Below are 20,950 nucleotides of genomic sequence, written 5' to 3' on the forward strand. Positions count from 1 at the left end.
TCAAACTGCCATATCTTTTTCAGTAGGTGTCTGATTTTAAAAGATCTTTCAGCGTTATGAAATGCTCGAGGATAGCTTTCATACAAAACTGTCTTATTATCAGACATTGCCCTTTAAATGCAAGTATGTGTAATATTTCAAACGATTTGCAATGTTTATTAATGTGCATTAACTAATCAAAATGTATAAATTAGGACAGTTTTCTTTATCAATATAATAAAGAAAACTGACCCCATTTATACATTTTGTGAGTGTAATTAGACCTTTTCATTGTTTATACGTCTTTTGTATATATACTGCGTTTATATCACTGATCTAACCTTGTTGTTGAATTACGTTGCAAAATTCAATAATAAATCAAGATTTTTATAACATTTCTTCAAAATATGCTATTTGATAGCTCTAGGTTTATGACTAAGGGTTATCATATTTCTTTTTTAAAAATTAGTCCTTTGAAAGTAGGCCTTATTTACGCTTCTAGTTTGGGTACAGATATATATTTATTTCATAATTAGGAAATGCATTAACGGAGATGGGTGCAAACGAAAATGGAAAGACAATTCGTTGTTTAGCATTTTACTTGTGGATTTTACCAGCCTTTGTGTCATTAGCAACATGTAATGGTGCGTAAATATTTAATCTTTTCAATTACCTGGAACACGCTAAGGTTATTATAACATTTCCTTAATCTGCAATGATGTAGAAAAATCCGCGGGAAGCAAGTCCTCTGTTAATGACCATCTTATTATTTCAAACCGACCAAAAGTACAAAAATTATAATTAACTTACAATGGTGGTTATTTAAGGGAATGACCAGTAAAAATAAGGTGGGGCCCCGTGGGGGAGGGAGTTCAGTGAGCCGGTTGGTTGTTATGTGTTAGGCTCGATTATTTAATTACATGTACTTACTAGAATCTTATTTAGAAACGGTGTAAATTACCTACCAGTATGTATTCTGAAAAATGGTTGAGAATATATTAACTTACAGTGGCTAGGTAACACTTACAAAAATATCAAAACTATTTTTTAAATGAAAATACATTTGTATGTCAACTTATTTAAATAAATCACAGAAGTTAATGTTTATTGAACAGAACTAGATTACTGACTGTGAATCAAATACACTACTTTAAATTTAAAGAAATATACTGTAAAGATTTCCTTTGTTGAAATGAAGCCAGATTATAATGGTATTTGAGAAACTGGAGCCAAACAGGATTATTTATTTATTCTAATCTTAGGGCCGGAATAATTGTTTAATTTTGCTTCTTTCTGCACATGTGTCAACTTACTGGGTTTTCCCGTAAAGATATTGAATTGAGTACGGATGATAAAAATAGATATTCAGATCCGATGCCATCTGGTCATGTTCCAAAAGAACGTCAATGTCTGAATAATTACACATATGTCTAAACACGCCATGTACCCGGATAATCTTAACTCTGTTCAGCGACCCTAACTCAGTGCCAACATGGCGGATGTAAAACCGATACAACTTTGTTTTCTGTGTAATTACGATGTATAAAGGAATGTTTCTGTTGTTAAATCTATATACATTGATCAAGTGTATATTTATTTCAAAATGTATCATGTTAAATATATCAACCCTTGTGATTTCAGGTGGAAAAACGACGAACAAGGCAACTTTTTCAATGAAAACTTTTACAAAAAATCTTTAAAAATACTTCTATGCTTTTGATGCCTCGACTATTTTGTTGTTTGAAAGCAAAGATATACTGCTTTATAGGCCCGTTTACACTATGTTGTTAACCCACTGCATGCTGACACAATACATGTTCAAATGTACTGACAGCTCGAAAAGGGATAAAAACCTAACTTTGATTTGATAAAAACCGAACTCAGTTTACATAAGGAATGGATAAAAACCTAACTTACACGAAAATGTGTGACGGATAAACACCTAACTGACTAATATTCTATAGAAATGAATGAGTTGACATGTACATGGTCTGATTATTGTAAACATTATAAGCGGTATTGTCTTCAAACTTTGTCATTAATTTTACAAGATGTTATATGTATGCCCACTACAGTCAAATATATTTTCATAATTTTAATATTATGCAAATAGCAATGTTTGGAATAGTCTGGATAAACCCTAAAAAATAACTCAGTATAAAAGTCAAAATTATTATATTTACATAAGAAATTATTTAATACCACCGATGTTCGAAGTTCTGTAGTACCCAACCCCTCCCCGCCCCCCCCCCACCCACACACACACACACTGTTTCACTGTTTCAGAAGAATTGTGTTTGTTTCAAATCTTGTATATCGTATAGTGTAAGAGATTTTTATAGAGGTGCTAATGGAATATTTTTGACGGTAAATAGGGAAGAAAAGTGTGTATGTGTTGTGTGGTAGGGGTGATGCATGGATTGACGGGACAGGGGTGTGGGTAACCTTACATTTTTCACTTGTCCACGGACACTTAAAAATCTACTTGTCCATTGTCAAATTTCGTTTGCTCTGATTTGTAATGTTAAACCTTCATGAAAGCGCAAATAGACTAGAGATCGAGTTCTTTATTTAGGACAATGAAAAGAAAAGCATATCACAGTAACTGTGGTAAAAAATAAGCTGTTGAAATATTTGCCTTTTAACGTTTATAAAAGTCTGAAATCGCGTAAGCAGTGTTCAGGATCTTTTGAGGTCATGCCCGAAACACTGCCCACGCAATTCTGCAAAGCCAGATGAATTCAGAGAAAGACTCTTAAAACGTTCCGACTTGTTTTAGTCATACTTGCGATCTCTGTGTGCTTTTGATTTTAATTTGGCTGACTACTGGGTCAAATATTTCCTTTGACAGTGACTTATTGTCTCAGCAGTTAGAATTCTACTTACAAACTTGTCATAATGCTTTTTTTAAAGTTGTTTACGTTTCTGATGTCTTTAAATGTCCTTTTAGTTCTCTGTGTGTAACCCTTGTTTTCCTTTTTTAGTTTTAGTTACAGAATGCTATATGCTGATGATGCAAATATTGTTCTTCGGCTACTTTAAGTAGTTCTTATGTTCCCTTTAGCATGTATATGAATTCTTCTTTTATGTTTTTTTTTTAATGCATGTTGTACAATGTGACTCTTCTTATTTTTGTGTAGTGTCAGATAATTTTTTATGTTGCTTTAAATGTGCTAAATCTGTATGTGGTAAATTACCTTTTTCCTTTTATTTGCTAGTACATATGTGCTATTTTGTTTTAATGCGCTGTAACATGTATGATTTGTGATTTGTTACTTATCTACTTAGAGCCAGATGCTTTATTTGCTTTAATGTGCTTTAACATATTTGCATTTTATCACAGCTGTTTTACTTATGTTGAGCTTATTTACATGTGTTTGTCGGAAAATAGCTTTAAGCTAGGGTTATATGTTTATACTTTTCCGACGTTAAATAAATCTTCTTGTATCTAAATCTTCTCTGATATTTTATCATAGTTACCGAGTTACAGTGTGCGCGAGACCAAGTCAAAGAACCCATTATCTTTATCACCTCCATACACTTGAAGCAACACACACTCTAAATGATATTTTATGTTTTCTTATTTTATACCTGAAAAAGTATGCTTGTCCACGGACACACAGAATGAAAAATGCACTTGTCCGCCGGCAAAAAAACAAGAGTCGGATAAGTTGGACATAGGAATACCACATCCCTGCAGGGGTTGGTAGATCAAAGAACTTCGATCATCAGCAGTCCATAAAAAAGCACAGACGAACAGCCGTTTTCGTTTGGTTAGGTGTTTATCCATTCTAAGTTCATATTTATCCAGCACTGTTTCCTATACCAGTTAGGAATTATCCTCAAATTTAAACCCACCTCATAATCAATACATTTTTAAGCTATAAAAATCAATTTCAAACTTTGATACTGTTAAACATTGTCAAAGAGATATTTATGGAACTAATACATTTAATAAGTAAGGTCTTACTGCAATTTCTGGTACTTTAAAACAGTTAGAAACATAAAACATGTTCATTTTGAAGACTTTTTTGAGTACATTTTAATGAATTCCGGCCACATAATGTGACACTTCGATTGGAATATTTAGTACACAAGACATTTTATCAATACAGGATATTATGACTATCAAAAGTTGTACGCTAACATTGCATACTCACATAAAAACATGAAAAAAGACAAGGAAATTAACTGCATACATCGTCTTTCTGTCAGCCAAGTTGGCACTGAGTTAAGGTCGCTGAACAGAGTTAGGATTATCCGGGTACATGGCGTGCTAAAACTGGTGCGATACAGCAAGTGCCTACCTGTACGAAAATAAGACCAGTATTTCAGCTGTGAAACGTCTGTAAAAGACCTGTATTTTGAAAATACAGCTGTAAAAGACCTGTAAGTGGAAAATGATGACAGTTGAGATTTACAGGTGTAGAGCATGCAGATTTCATAAAATACAGTGGTAAAAGATACAGTTGAAAGTTACAGCTGTAAACTGATAATGTCTAAAAATTACAGCTTTAAATTTTTTGGAGGGAAACATGAGTATTGTCAGCCATCTTCATGCATTTTGGTGGAATATATAACTGAAATTCTCAGAGACACCACATCTTCTAAAATATTGGAATTTTAACCGTTAAGTAAGTGCAAATTGTTAAGTATCTAATATAGCTGTAAATGACATTAACTATTTACTGATAAGGCTCAGAGAAATAATTTACATATTGTCATATGTTTTCATTTTAAAGAAATATTAATAAACAAGATCTGGGCCCAGTTGTTCGAAACTTTAACAGACTGTTAAACTAATCGCCTGTTAAAGTTTGATTGAAAATACTAGTCTCGGTGGGAAACACTAGAATGATGTTTTAATTTTACTGTAAAGACATTTTAGTGTTCATAATCCTTAAGTCATACAGTTGTTTTTCTAAGTGTTCTAAAATGTTGAAATATTGCTTTAAAAGTTAATCGACTGTTAGCTTAATCAACTGTTAAAGTTTCGAAGAACTGGGCCCTGGTGCATAGTTTCAACTTCCTATCCTTCTCCTCAACTTTGCAATTGCTATACTGTATTCATATTTTATATTGTCCTTTTCTTACTATATCATTTATTTTGCCATTTTAGCAGTAGCTGCTTTAAGTCCGTACAGATTGATAATAAAATAGAAATAGAATAATCAAATATTTTGTATGAAATATTACAGCTGTAAAAGACTTGTATTTTTGTTCAAAATTCCAGTCATGATTATATCAAATTTACACCTGTAGATTTTATATATAACATGGATTTTACAATAGTAGATCTCATTTTACAACTGTAAAACGAACGTAAAACATCTAGCATTACGCAAATAAAATGAGGTTGTAAAAAAACTTCCAGCTGTAGAAATGAGAACGTTACAATTGTAAAAATGCCTAAAGCTGCAGACATGTTACAAGTGTTAAAAATGTCGAATTATTTTAGGGGACGAAAGCCGAGGCACAAAAGTTTTAGGTCTAGAAAGGGTAGCAATTTAATGAATGACCTATTAAGTAAAGAAAAATATGGAATATGTTTACAGTATAGCATTTTCAAAATTCAAGAGTCACAAAGTAAAAAATATGCATCAGATCTTGTTTATAAAAATGTCGTTGTCTTGTTATAATAATGATAATAATTCTTTGAAACTAATCAGCTTAAAATATACTGTAATAGTTTATATATGTCCTTTTACAACTGTATTAGATGTTTAAACAATTTCACTTACTCCCTTACAGATAAAGTTCTAATATTTGAGAAGGTGAGGGTGAAAAATATATTAGAATACACTATTTTATCCTAAAATGTGTTTTTATATTTCTGTCTTGTTTTGATGATTCAAAATATTTGTTGTTGTTTTTTTTTCATATTCACGTATGGTTAAATTTGAATAAATACTGCTGCTTTCTTTTCTTTTATTTGTCATTTTGTTTTTGACGTGGGGTTGGGGGGGGGGGCGCGGGCGGGGAGGAGGTGGGGGGGGAGCATTTAATTCGTAGTCGTATTTAATTTTCAATGTATTCTGTTAACACGTTCGAACATTTACATGTGAAAGACAAAAGTGCTGTATATATGTAGTATAAAATAATTTGAAGAAACATGTCTCTAGTTGGATACTGTATTGAGAGTAACCTGTTTATTCTTTATAAGTATTCGTGGACTTGAACTTGTCGTAAAGTTACGTTATTATAAAGGAATTCAAGGTTTTAATGTAACCGACAATAATTACTTTAGAATATGCTATTATAAAGCATTAAGGTTAGGACCAGGGTTATCTTTTATATTTGAAATTGACATAATTTACGCTTTGTGAACTCTTCCGCTTTAGGTGTATATGTACGAAATAGATAAATATTTAACAATTTAAGAAACACTTTAGGGTGACAATGTATATAAACAGATTATAGATATTTCATTTTACACATTGAAACGCCTGCTTTATATGAGTAAGAATGATAATTGATACCAGATATTATGACAATAAATTGGCAACAAGTATGCGTTTAGTTTTAACAGTATTTTTATTCAAATAAGCATAACATAATACAACATTTCTACAATTGAATTGAGGATTAGGTAAAACAGTTTCAAAGTATCTTATCGTGTCCTTCTCTTATAGTTAGTATACATATTAAACTGCTTTTTATGACAGATTGAACATACAAGTGCACAACAAAAATGAAATCAAAAGAAACATATGTATGAACATAAAATAGAAAAAATATGTAAGAAAGAATATGAACATCTGTAAAAAATACTCAGGAGTGAGTAGGGGAGAGAAAAAAATGAAAAAAAAAAAAAAAAGAAGGAAAAGGTTCAGCTCTTAATGACCCAATCCCATCGCCAATCTAACCATAGTCAAAACGGCCTGTCGCTTCGATGAATTTCTGGTGTTTTAGTATAATTATTAATTTATTTTGCTCATAAGTTCGTTACCAAACAGGACGTTCTCAGCTGTCAATGGACAAGGAAAATGAGTCAAGATGTCGTGTCTTTGCTGTGTGTTACTAGGACCTCATTATTTAAAAGAGTATCCCAGTCGGTTTGGTTTAGTTCCCCACGAAAACTATCAAAGTCATCCTGGTCGTATTTCCATATCTTGATATTACATGTTGAGGATTGTTTACAAATGTAAGATCTATATAATATATGTGGACTGTGAATGTTCTGTAAAATGAGTGGGATCGGAGATAAGCTGTACTGAATTATAAGACGTCGTAAGTCTAGATAGTTTGTTAGGTTTATCATTTGATACATCTATATTGAACTCACCCAAGATGACTGTATTATTTTGGTTATTGTGAGCTCTGTCTATACTCTCTTCTAGACGTGTCCAATAGTCATTGAGTACGGTAGCCGATAAAAGGCTCCAACTAGGATACTTTTGTGAAGATATGATAGCTTTATCCAGACCGCATCTAGACCAGGAAGTTCTAGGTCGTGACGACTGGTAGCACAGAGGCAACATCGTATATAGATAGCAACTCCTCCTCCTAATCTGCCAATCCGGTCATTTCTGAAAGGAGCATCAAAGTTTTGAATAAAAATACTATCATTTGTGGTAGTACCTGATTGCCATGTTTCCGTGAATACCAGTATATCGTAAGGCTTGGCTTCAACCTCGAAAATATCTATCTTTGGAAGTAAACTCTGCAGAAAGAGTAGGACCCGGATTTGGATGCATATCACCGGCAATTAGAAGAAGAATGTGTAAAGAGAACAATGCCATGCGAAGCAATACCAATAAATTGAAGTTGGACTATGAGGTCGTTATTGTTGAGTGATTGATTAGAAGATATTTTTACGTTACTTTGAGTATGGTTTGCGTAAGCTTTTGCGTTATCTACCGAAAGCGTGTTTAAGATTGAAATAAACGAGATACCAGACCAATCAGTAGAACTAATGTATAGCAGGATAAGGAGGAAATTGTAGCGACGACAGTTGATATATTTCCAGAAACGTGGGTCACGACTTCTTTTAACTGAAAACTTCATTAGCAGGAATGAAAATGTCGTGCGTACAGTTGAAATGAATCCAGGTAGGTCGGCAATAAAGGGACAGGTCAATGAAAAGCTGAACTTTAGTATGTATGCCTTTGTATTAACGTTGAGTGATGGTGGGTGTGGGAAAGCGGTGTGAATCATTGCTCGAGCAATTTGCTTAGAATTTAGAGAACTTGAAAAGTAAAAATGTGTAGGATTTGAGAGTTACTTTTTGTGTCATGGCACAGACCGCGACACAGGTGAGAAAAATCAGGTGATTCAACGAAAGATACAGTTTTCTCAAAATTAACAATAGGAAAAAGTCACCTTGGCAATCCTTCCTAAAGAATAGTAGTACCTTCTTATAGTCCATACATATTCTCATTACACTCACACTTGCCAAAATTACAGAATTCTTAATTTCCCTGTCCCACGAAATGACCATCAACCTGCCATAACAGGGGAGATAGCTGTCTGATGCGTTTGATGTCCTTAATGAAATAGAGTGACACCTCAGTGATTTAGAGGTACAAATGACTTAATAGTCTGTCTTGTAATTTTACAGAGAGAGCTAGTAGCAAAATAGTACCCTTAAGATATGCTCCTGTCTGCAGAATTGCATAATACCCTAAAACAAGTATAATGAATGTATACTAAAGAAATGTAAATAATTTGATATAGTTTTACTATCAAATAAAACTGAAAAGTACAGGGAAGCAAAATACAATATCTAGTGAAAAATTTAGAGATGTATTACGCCTAAATTGATACTAAAATGAACATATACTTATACAGTATCCGAATGTGTGTAAACATCAAATACACATTGTCGCCTCATTTCCATATTGCCGTAAATGACGTTTAAAGATTTGAATGTCAATGACTTTACACTACTTACAGACTTGTTTAACTAAAATTTAGCCTGTTTGTGTTTGTTCTATAAAGCCACAAATTCACCATCCAACAGATGTCATAGAGATGTACCTAATGGCACAAAAAAGAAAAAAAGATATTTAAATGTTAGTTTAGAAGGTTTATAATGGTATCTAATACAATTGTGTCTTAAAAATATATTTCCTGTCAATTTTGATCATGTGTGCACATAATTATGTTTGTAACTTTCATATATGTGCATTTGTGTATTTATATGTATAATATGTTTCTTTTCTGCTCCCCTACGCTTCTGTGAAATGAAGGTTTACATGCAATTTTATAGTGTTTCAGCATAGTCAAACAAAACAGTATCACTACATAATCCCTTTTCTTTTCATTTTGAAGGAGTTAGAATATCAAGCATTGAGCCAACGACGGGTGGAATTGGAGGGGATGTTAAAGTGACAATTTTCGGATCAGGTCTGATTAATATATGTTCAATTTTTAGTATTGTAAAATGCGTACTTGCATACCAGAAGTATATCCACAGTTCGGCGATATTTTTTGGTTTGTTACAGGTTTCATCCGGTCAGTGGCGTTTGGCGACAGACTTTCGCGAACCAATCGAATTCTTCCGTGTAAAGTGTGATCGCGTGTATTTCAATATCGACGCCGAACAACGTGGTATTATTCTTTTTTTCTATTTATCGAGTATACTCATTCATTTTGTATCGCCTTTAGCACACATGTTTTCTGTTTGGCGTGTCGAATATAGAAGAAATGTTGATTGGCTGAAACCATTCCAAGTAGTTACCACAGGAAACGCATGCAGATAAACGAAAGAAATAAATCAGAAAATGCTCTCGGGACAATAAAGAGCCTCTGATGGATTAGACTGTGTAAAATGCAACAGTATAATGTCGTTATTAAGTATAAATTTTCAGATATGAAATGCGTTGCCCCTTGAAATACTGGTAACCTTTTATATATGCCTATTCAGATAAATTTTGTTAAATTAAATACAAAACTATTTTTTATTGTTTGGTTTATTTGCAAAAAGCATAACTAAAGTAATTAAAGATCTTGGACTTTTATAGTTGCAAAGTCAAACTACTACACTGTAGTAAGAGGTAAGAAACTCTACAATTATTCAAATTGATAAGCTAGTTTCTGCTTTGTGATTAAAGTAAGAATATGTGTTTTGAATATGCAGGCTTTTCTGACCAGTTTAGCCTAAACGACGACCCAAACACTGGAAATGCCGTGTATCTTATTAGCTCAAATGGCAGTGAACATGCTTGCACGGTACACAGAGAGGGCTCAACACCAAACCAGATTATGTTTGATACACCAAGGTTTGGATACATGTTTTTTTTTTTATGTAGACACGATTTTTTCCTTACCTGCTTTTATCTCTTTATCTGCGCTATCTAAATTTATCTTGATAACTTCTATTTGCATGTTTGAAATGACAATGAAATTATAAAAACGCAGAGTTAAAATATATTGTTGAGTTTAGAAAAATGACAGATATGATTCTATACATATTAGATACATATTTTCAGTGACTTAACGAATGACGAAAATCATTACGTCAAGGTTGTTGTTGATGGACGTCGTGTCGATGACAGCGCTTTTTGTGGTGGGAATCCTACCCATTGGAACTGCATATTCCACGTAACTTATTTTGTATCCATTTGATTATAATCTCAATTTACTAGGTAATAATGCCTCCCAATGACCAGAATATAAAGTCTACCTTGCCTCTGTTTTCGGTCGACAAAATGTAGGTCATATGGCGACTTTCTGATGACCAATGTCAGGAACCCAAGTGTACTCCGAGCATTGTATATCAGGTATGGGCGGGTACCTGGATGGAACCATCGACATACCGTAAGCCGGCATGATGGCTTCCTCACATGTAGAATTCTACACCCTAAGAATGGTTTCGAATCCAAAAAGAGGGTTCGAAAGATTCGAAGTATGTCAGGATCTCATCTTCCCTACTGACCCCTTTCCGGGTTACCTAAGAAAGTCATGAGTAATTGCTTGAAATTCTTAATGTCATTGTTGAATTAAATTAAACGTTATACGTCATGGTCATTATAATGTGTCGTAGCTCAAATTTTGTTTTGATGGGCCTCTGTAATTTTTTTTGCCATATTTAGATACATATTTACTCACTCTTCCGTTTATAAACTTATTAGCAAAGTCAATTAAATGAAGTTTTAAAGAGAGTGTATGTTAATTGTATTGACATTTACTTTTAAATTCTGCTGTCTTGACAACACAGTATTATAACGAGGCATGCTAGTTTTTATTCCCACTTCTTGTATTAAGTTCATTGTAGAACACTTAATACTCAACAATGCAGTATATCGGCCGTTCTTTAAACCGCAATTGCGACTAACTCCCTTACAAACTACCTAAAATGTTAAGTATTAAGTGTGGTTATATTTTGATTCTAACACTATTTTCTTTTTTACAGCCGGACATCTCAAAAACGCCACGTATCTACTCTATAACACCACAGACTGGTTTAACAGGTTACTTTGCTCACTTGAGCACAATGTGCTTACAGTGAAAAGCTGTGACTACTAATCGTCCGTCGTTCAATTACAATGTTTTCGAATGACAACTTCTCCTTAACCATTCTGTCAATTTCAGCTAAAGAAATGTCCCTTTATTAATTTGTTTTAAAAGGTGTTCAAAGAAAATCATTCCATGCAGAACAGAGATTTCCATGTAAACGAAAAGATCTTGAAACTGCATGTCCAATTTTAAAATAATTTCATTAGTTTTCAAATTAAACATTTTCGAATTGCCTCCATACCGAAAAAAAAAAGAAATATTTAAAAAAAATATCCTCCTAATCGTCTAGTCTGAATTTAAAATTCTTATACAGGAACATTTCTTGGGTGACCCTCTATTGATTTTTTATTAAATTCCCAATTTGTGAAAAAAATGACACCGGAGTGAAGGAGCTGTCTGCCCTGTAAGGCTTCGTGGAAAACGTTGCACTCAGTTTCCATAGATGTGTTTCGCAGAATTTTCTTGGATGATGATGAAATTAATACCAATTTGAGCTATGAAACTCAGATGCGCGATATTAGTTTATCTTGACCATCTCATGTATAGTTATGATATTCAGAGAGTAAAGGCACTGTTAAAAGTGTTATAAGAAGTCAAGTATTACATACTCTGTATAGTAATACTAGTCTTTTCACGTTCATGTAGAGTGCATCTCTTTATATATCTTATTATAGATTTTTTAAAAATAATGATGATATCTAATCGTTGTTTATAGTAATGAGAAGACACTGGGAATACCAAAAAAAACGCGTTCTTCCTTTCAAGGTACACGAGTGAAAATACAAGGTCGAATGTTCACGGATAGATATAGCACTGATATAGCTACTGCATCTAATGGTAAAACTCAAACTTTACTGAGGTAAAACATTTGAATCACAATTCGTCTTAAAATATATTCATGTTTTAGTGATCTTCTTACAAATTTTATTAACTATAACAACACTTACCGTATGGTACGTGGATGTCAAAAGTACTTAGACTCAGTGTTCTGGCCTTGGGATCATGAAATGCATTCAACTTTAATAAATTAGAGTTCAGCTGGAGCCGGAGCTGAGGGATATTACATTTGTACACATTCAGTTACCCCTTCATGAACAGGCTCAGACAAACCGAATCAGCTATTGTTTTGCTTGATCGCGGTTTATGCTTTGAAAGGATTTCTTATAGATTTTATTTGCAAAATGGGAAGCAGTGCATTGATACAAATGATAAACACGAGTTGTCTTTATTAGCACAGTACATTTAAAACGTTTAATCACTAATCCAAACTTCTAACACTCGATATTTTGCAAAACATTTTCATTATAAATGTGTGTGTATGTGTGTGTGTGTGTGTGTGTGTGGTGTAGATAAATGGATCATTGCACTCCTCAATACAAAGGGCAAATTTGACTCAATTTCGGACCGTGACCTTTACCATATAAAACCAATCTAGTTCATGCGCTCGAAAGTTAAGGCACGAAATATAAAAGTGATTTTTTGTTGGGGGCAGCGAATAATGTGTCTTGTTGCACTTCTCAAATCACCTCATCACCCACCCAACTTTATTCCAAGTTTAAATACCATGAAGATTTTTGAAGTTGTAATATGGACACAAAATACAATGGACAGATTTGAACTGAATTTATGGCAATGACCTTTGATCTATCGGTCAAGTTCAAGCGCGTTGCACATCATTTTATCGCCGCCTACATTTATGACAAGTTCGAAGTCAACACATTGAATGGTGAACGAGTTATGGTCTGGACAAAAAATATGATAGAGAGATCTGACCTTGCTTTGACCTTGAACGTTGACCTACCTACCTGGTTATTGCGCTCTGTACATTGTCTCATCTCCATCTACGTTTATTCCAAGTTTACAGACCAGTATTAAGTTATTCTCCGAACACGAAATACGAGGGACAAATTTCACTTTTACCTCTATTCGTGACCTTGTCGTTAACCTACCGACTTGGTTCATGTGCTCTGTACATCATTGCATTACCACCTATCTATATACCATGTGTGAATTGGTTAATGAGTTGAGTTATACTCCGGACACACAATAAGACGAACGGACGAACAGACAGACCATGAATATTTATGAGCAAAATAGTATGCATTAAGGAAATATGCATTATTTTTTAATTAAGAATTCAAATCTTGTAAAGGCAGTTTTGTATCAATTTTAGCTAATGCATTATGCAAACACTTTCACCAACTCCTTTTTATTCAGTCTTGTTTTGTCGTCTTTAGCATTTTAGTAACTACTTATTTTAAAGTTAATAAGGTATTTCTTATTAATTTAGTTATTTTAAAACATCTTATATTACTTTCAAATATTTAACTCAATTTCAGGGTTTATGTTGGTCCAGATTTCTGTGATTTGTACAAGGACATCGACAACCTGTGAGTAAATACTTAATTAGTCTAATACTCTTCCATGTTTCAGATGAATCACGTGTTATACGATTCATCGTGTACATACATCATATGTTCTAGAATGTTAATCATGAATGCGAAGTCTGCTATAATTCAGAAAGGCCTACCGAAGTGATTTTTGGGTAGCGTACACACGAAGATAATGTCCCGATTCAGTTAGCCTTTTTATTGTAACTTCCTTATTACTTTACGGGTTTTCATAAGATAAAGAGCGTCGAAGATAGAGAAATGAATGTTTTCCTCAGCACAAAACGTTTGCAATCAGTTCTCAGTACTTTTCCTGCCGAGTGTACGTTATCTGCAAAGTTAGTGCACGAAAATCAGTTGGGCAAAGTATGTGAGAAATACTGAGAACTGATGGCAGTTGCTTTTTGCGGAAAAAAACACTCATTTTGCTCTCTTCGACGCACTTTATTTTGTGAAAGGAAAATATAGGCAAGATGTTACCTGAATCGAGAGGTTTTGTACGTGTGTAAACGAAAACAAACTATATCGATAGGCCTTTACGTTAAATCCTAGTACACAAAATACTAATATTCAATTAATGTTAGTATACATTGTTCAGTACATTTGTTTTGCTTTTTTAAAATGTCTGAAGTATCGTAAATAAATCTGGATATTTAACTAAAATTTCCTTTTCTTTGTCTGAAAGTTATGGCCTGTCACTGACTGGAGAAAACTCAGACAATGGCCAGATAGAATGTAAAATTACTGGTTCAACAGTTGGTAAGTTTATCATAAACTCTCTCTCTCTTTCTCTCTCTCTCAGCAATGCATTTTAAACCATATGAGAGAATAAACATGCTTGGATTTTTTTTAGAAACACCATAAGGCAAATAATATTTTCAAGGTTTTCAAATATTTTACAAAGTCGGACGCGTTCTTTGCTTCAAGACAGTATCTTCTTATAGATTTTATTTACTAATAATTTCTTAAGTATGAGCAGTCATTTAGAGTCGATCGGCAGTCGTAAAAATCCCTAAAATTGGTCTCAGAATTATTGTATCTAATTGTTTTGTTTTTTTTAGGGTTCTTTAATATCAGTTACATCGTTGAACCACCGTATGGAAGGTAACAAATTTATGAAAACTTCAAGTATGTAAATTGATTTGCACGTTAATGTTCTTTGTAACTAGCTGTTTTTGTACTTGGTTGTTTGGCTCGTTAAAACGCTGAAGTAAAATGACTCTAGAACTGTTCTAATGATATAATAATCCATGAAAATTTTGACATATCACCCTTTTGTCATTGTTGTCGATAAATGAGCATTAATTGAACTATTAAAAGAAGTTTAAAAAAAATTCTAACACGATCCGCAGCAATTGCTATATAAACATATAGCGAAATCGCCTATACATGAATCTACGATAAAATATGGTTGGCTGTTACATTTCACCCCCTATTATTGTAACATAAGAGATTCTACTTCATTTCCATTACATACGAATTATTTCAGGGCCGAACGGTTGAAAACAGCATTTCAAAAACATAAATATAATAAAACGTCATACTGACTTATGTGTAGGTCCGTAAAACACGTTCTGATCTCTACGAGCGAATTCAGTTAGCATAATTATGATTCAGCGGTGACGTCATACATGTATGACATAAAGTATGACGTCATAATGATGTGACGTCATATAAAAATTAAGCTCGTCACTCGTAACACAGGGTCAACTCGCCTAATTTGATGATTCTGTTCATAATAAGTTTGCGAGCTGTTAGATTACTAATTTATGAATACTTCTCAAAATTCTGATAAAAAAGAAACAAATATCTATACGTTCCATTGGCTATGCAACACCTTCTAACCATAGGGGGTAAATTGTAACAGCATAAGACCCGAATGACGTATTACGCTGAAAATGTAGTACTGTAAAATGTGAATTATTTGCGTTGTTAGAATCGAAATAATAAATATGTTCCAATAATTTTATCAATTAATAAAACATGGGCAGTCGTTTGGATGCGAATAATTAAATCACTCGTGCTACGCACTCGTGATTTAATTATTACGCATCCAAACTCCTGCCCATATTTTATTAACTGATAAAATATAGGAACAGATTTATTATTTCTTAATCAAAGTAACAATTATTTAACGTGGACAAAACATTTAACCGAATAGTGAAAAAATATCAAAATGTGTATTTCATCAAATCTAAACGTATTCAATGTTGTTGCAGGACTATTATGATATTTCTTACCTGATTGGCATAGAGATGATATAATCATATATTGCAGATCATTGGCGAATCCTTACTTGTATCATGTTTCATACAACGATAATATGTATTTGTACCAATTATATACAGGTATGAAAATAACAGTAACTTGAGTACAATATATTAAAACCATCATTGTTACATTTACTTTATTTCAAATACAGAATGATTACAATAATGAGGTCCTCAAGAATATCAACTATCTATGAACTATATTCTCCTTTATACATATAATAATTTTCCTGATAAATATACGTATTTTATATCAAGTAAACTAATTTGAAGTATCGCAGGGGTTGGGAACAGGATATTAGCATTTTACTAATGTTATCTTATTGTAAATTCAAAGTCTACTTTTACAAATGCATTTCAAAGACGTTACACATATCAGTCACTCTATGGGAAGTGTGTTTGGAGGTCTTGTCCTAACGGTATATGGCAACCACTTCGACGATAGACCACCGTATGCGTTACCAAGAGCTTTTATAGACGGTAAGTAATCCATTATTCGTGTACATGGTTTCTTACAAATGGTAATGACAATTGATATCATTTTTAAACATTTCTTTATGATCTTCTCTTACTTTGCCGGCTTTTTGGTAGAAACTGATTTCATCTAAGCTTTGTGTTAATGATGTATTGAGGTAGACCTTTTAAACAATGTCAAATGCTTCTCTAAGTAGAACAAAATAAAATCGTTTAGATAAAAAGACATTGAAAAGAAGCGTCATTTTTCCCATTAACGAAAGCCATTTTTTAATACAATGATATATAAATATGAGTCTGAAACAGTATTTCACATTCCATTTTGTGATACATGTACTATTAACACATGATACATTTTCAGACACTCATTGTGAGATAACAGATGTATTACCTGGCATATATATCAAATGTGTCGTTGCTGCAAAACCAACGTTCTTGAGTTCTAACTTTGAAGGCAACAGAGGTGCCACTCACGAGTACTGGACAAACACTTCAATTAATTATGATGATCTATATAGCATCTTGTCGTTAGATAGTTCAGATTCTGGCTATCATTCAGAGACTCTGGACGAGACCAGAATGTACTTCGTTGATGTAGACGGTACCAGGGGTCCACACGTAGGCAGGATGAGATTCTATTTCAAGCCTCCGCACAGCGGAAAATACAAAATATTCTTGACAGCATATGAAGCAGCAAAACTCTATGTTGATAGTGTAAATATCCAAATACTGTTCTTTTTAATGTGATAGAAGCAAAGTTTCGTTGAAAAATTCTTTTTCTTGATGTCAAAATAACTTCGTACAATTATTTGATGCACATTTTAAAAAAAATGAACTTGTAACAAAGGACTGGTAACCACACTGATAAAAAATTATATCATGCATTGTAGGTTGCAAAGATAGAAATAAGGTACTGGCAAGGATCAGAAATACTTACACTAGACGAAAAAAAGAAGTAAGTCGTGCAGTGCAAAATTACACAGAGTGTTACAGTAATCTCATTAAATAAACAATTCTATGACGTTTTACGATCTTTGAGATAAAAGGTCTTATGACCTTAATTAAGAATAATTTATTTCACTGCCTTATGAAAAGTATTGTCCTATGTGTATGCACAAGGCGTATGAAATCGCAAAATTAAAACTCCAAGTATTTTAATATATAAGTTGCAAAAATATTACGACAGTTCTTCTAAACGGTATACTATATACGCGGCCATCTATGTTAAAAATCACTACATTTCAATTTTATCAACACCATTGAAGGAAGTCAATGCCTTCATAATCACGAACTTTTATTGCAAATCTGTTCAGTTTTTAATTATCATAACTCGTGCACACTGGTTAATAATTGTACAATAAATTGCAGAAAGAATTCAAAGGTCTTACAGCATTGTGTATTCCACCAGAAACGATTCTGTAAAGAGTAGTCTGGTGAGCATTGGCACTCCACCTTGTCATATTGACAGTTTAAATATGGTTTAGAAAACCCGACGTTTAAGTTGGCCGCCTTATTGTTCGACCAAATAATAATTTGACCAAAATTCACATGTCTATTGTAAAAGTGTTGTCTGAAGATGAGCGATATGCGGGGAAAGATATCGCTAGTAGATTTCCAGTCTGACTAAGATGTTAGGATTACGAAAGATATGTGGACTTAGGGTCTTAATTTGTTGAGCCAAAGCGATTGGACTGCACTAGAAAACCCCCTAAACAACTTAAAATTATGATAATCTAATATTTTGTAACTTGCGAACGAGAGACAAGACTTTTGTCTATATGTTAGAACCCAAATTGAGGGCTGACAATAAACTTTGAGGAAAAATCATTAGATTCCAGCCTCCAGCCAAAAACAAAAAGGAGAAAAGAAACAAACAAACGAACAGACAAAGGAAATTCAAAGTTTTATAGATTCTACAAATTTGTTTTTGTTCTTGAAACCCCATGTTACAGCTCCATTCCAAGCTTGGTAAATCTATAACCGGCCGGTTCTATAAGAATGAAGTTTTGAATAACATTAAGAAATTTTATCAAATGGAGCGACCTTCTACTGGTTTACAACACATTTATCTATTTCACGACAATGCTTCAGCCTATATCATCGTCAGAAAACCAATTGTCAGGGCAAAAATATAACACAGGACATTCTGTAGGTAGTACAATTCACAACTGAGACTGATATCCTGGCACATATAAATGATGAATATCTAGATTACACTGTCCATTGTTATTATAATGCAATTTAGGATTTGTCTATTTCCTCATTCGCCGTTTAACATAATTTTTTTAATGACACTCCTATCAGTAAGTTTAGGTGTATGATGTAGATCTAGACGAAGGTATTAAAAAGTCCGAGTAACGGCAAAATGGACAAATATTTTACAGCACTCTGTGCCTTCAAGACATTTTTATACATTAATATAACTAATATTGTACTATTTTATTGAACTGTCAAATGCATATTGATTACATGGGCGGTGCACATAATATTTTAATCTTCGGTTCATATTCGGTACATTCCGTATAGTATACGGAAAGTAACCAGCAATTAAAATGGTTTATATTGAAAACGTGCATAGCTCAGTGGTCATCGGAACCTGAAGATCCTAAGATCGAAACCGTTCAGAGTCTTTTTTTTCCACAAATTTCAAGAAACACTTTGTACATATCCTTCATTGTATTTTCACAAGTATTTTTTAATATTTTTATTTCGTTTTATTTAATTTCTCATTTTTTGATATATATTAATGTTATGTTTATTCACCGTCAATTTACTACATTGCAAATTTCATACATATAAATTACAACTAGCTAAATTCATTATTCAGTTTCGCTCGCGGTGTCGGTACTGTTGTCATCGGAGTCTTATAAATCATATAAACATAAAAAAAAGTTTTTCCCACGAATGGGCTCGAACCAGCTATCTCCAGCATCAGAGTCATGTGATGTAACCACTGAGCTCCAGATACGAATGACGAGTACGTGTTTCACTTACAATACTAATACTGAAATGTGGACACCTAACCAAAATTTCTTTCCGTGAAACATACGGATAGCACCGAAGCTGGGCCGAATATTATAATACCGAATGCACAGAGCGTGTAATGTATGCACATTTGACAGGTTAAAAAAAATAGCACAATACAAGTATTCAATATATAACGCATTCCTTTATTTACATTTACAGATACCTTTTCGAGATTGTACATCACACAAGCAACATATATTCATATATCAATCTCAAAGTTAAGTTTTTCAACACAACGTTTACAAACAGTATGACAGGCAAAGCTGAACAGGAGCGACAGAGAATACAAATTAGATCTACCGTCGTGTACGATGTACAGGTAAAATATATTAAATTAAAAACAAAGTTTTCAATGCAAAAAATGGGTACCTACGCTCTAAAAGTAACTTTAGTGACTGGACCTTACACAGAAAACCTTAGAAAGTAGTTGATTTCTAAATTTTAATTACCAACAGAGAAAAAGTAGGACAAAAATGTCGTAATACCTAAGAACGATTTTTGTGTTAAATATGGCATTAAGAAGAGATAAAGCGGTTAGTATATTCCGTGATCAAATGAACAATATAAACGATAACAATATAATAATTATATTATTTTCTTAAATCAACACAGAAATCTTTTTGACAAACCATAACTTGAGAACATTTGGAACTGGCTGCTATAAATTAAATTTTGATATCAGTGAATATCATTTTACTTTAAATTTATACACAAAAGAATGCTTCTTAGATGTGTTAAAGCTAAAATATCTTTCTAGCTATCTTTTTATATGCAGTGAACATTTTTGTTGCAAGGCAGATATAATATGTAGTTTGATTGATATGTTGACATTTAAAAAGTACAGGAATTTAAAAAGACAAATGCTAACTTGTGCGACAAAACAAACTTTAAATAACACTCAAATATAATTTTCAGGAATTAGAGTTCGATAATGTATCGCAGCAAATACACGTCAGGGAAGTACAAATGGTTGCTATAGAAACCGCAGGTTTCTTTAGATTTGGCATGTTTGGCGTATACACAGGTAGTCATCAGACTTTTTAGCATTGGCTATAAAAGGAATGAATATAATTTCAAATGATAAAAATCTACAGAACATCTTGTCCCTAAATAGTTTGCACATTTTAGGGAATAAAAGACTGTAAATACGTTTTCTCGGAGAATATCTGTCACTGTGTTTCCTCACACAGCTTTTATAGGTTACATCATGCAAGTAAAACAATAGAGTATTTTATTATTAGATATTTACTAAATATTTAATATAGACAATCATTAATGTTGTACTTAACCTGGGTAAATGTAAAAATCAACTGTGCGTGTAGAGCTGCATTTCACAATTAAATGTCATGA

General features: G+C 33.0%; 1 protein-coding gene across 1 annotated transcript in view; it reads left to right on the forward strand.

The window, feature by feature from the left end:
- Window positions 1-516: 516 nt before the first annotated feature.
- The window catches only part of LOC128551866 (fibrocystin-L-like), a 30,284-nt gene continuing 9,850 nt past the window's right edge, over window positions 517-20,950 (forward strand). Inside the window, exons 1-15 of the mRNA XM_053532793.1 lie at window positions 517-623; window positions 9,253-9,327; window positions 10,061-10,202; window positions 10,413-10,524; window positions 11,336-11,393; window positions 12,205-12,298; window positions 13,779-13,829; window positions 14,515-14,588; window positions 14,891-14,933; window positions 16,107-16,177; window positions 16,463-16,579; window positions 16,935-17,287; window positions 17,464-17,528; window positions 19,760-19,919; window positions 20,516-20,624. Of these exons, the coding sequence (XP_053388768.1) occupies window positions 533-623; window positions 9,253-9,327; window positions 10,061-10,202; window positions 10,413-10,524; window positions 11,336-11,393; window positions 12,205-12,298; window positions 13,779-13,829; window positions 14,515-14,588; window positions 14,891-14,933; window positions 16,107-16,177; window positions 16,463-16,579; window positions 16,935-17,287; window positions 17,464-17,528; window positions 19,760-19,919; window positions 20,516-20,624 (1,615 nt within the window). The 5' untranslated portion in view covers window positions 517-532. The remainder of the gene's footprint in view (window positions 624-9,252; window positions 9,328-10,060; window positions 10,203-10,412; window positions 10,525-11,335; window positions 11,394-12,204; window positions 12,299-13,778; window positions 13,830-14,514; window positions 14,589-14,890; window positions 14,934-16,106; window positions 16,178-16,462; window positions 16,580-16,934; window positions 17,288-17,463; window positions 17,529-19,759; window positions 19,920-20,515; window positions 20,625-20,950) is intronic.

The sequence above is a fragment of the Mercenaria mercenaria genome, unplaced genomic scaffold, assembly GCF_021730395.1.
Source record: "Mercenaria mercenaria strain notata unplaced genomic scaffold, MADL_Memer_1 contig_1781, whole genome shotgun sequence".
Taxonomy (NCBI): domain Eukaryota; kingdom Metazoa; phylum Mollusca; class Bivalvia; order Venerida; family Veneridae; genus Mercenaria; species Mercenaria mercenaria.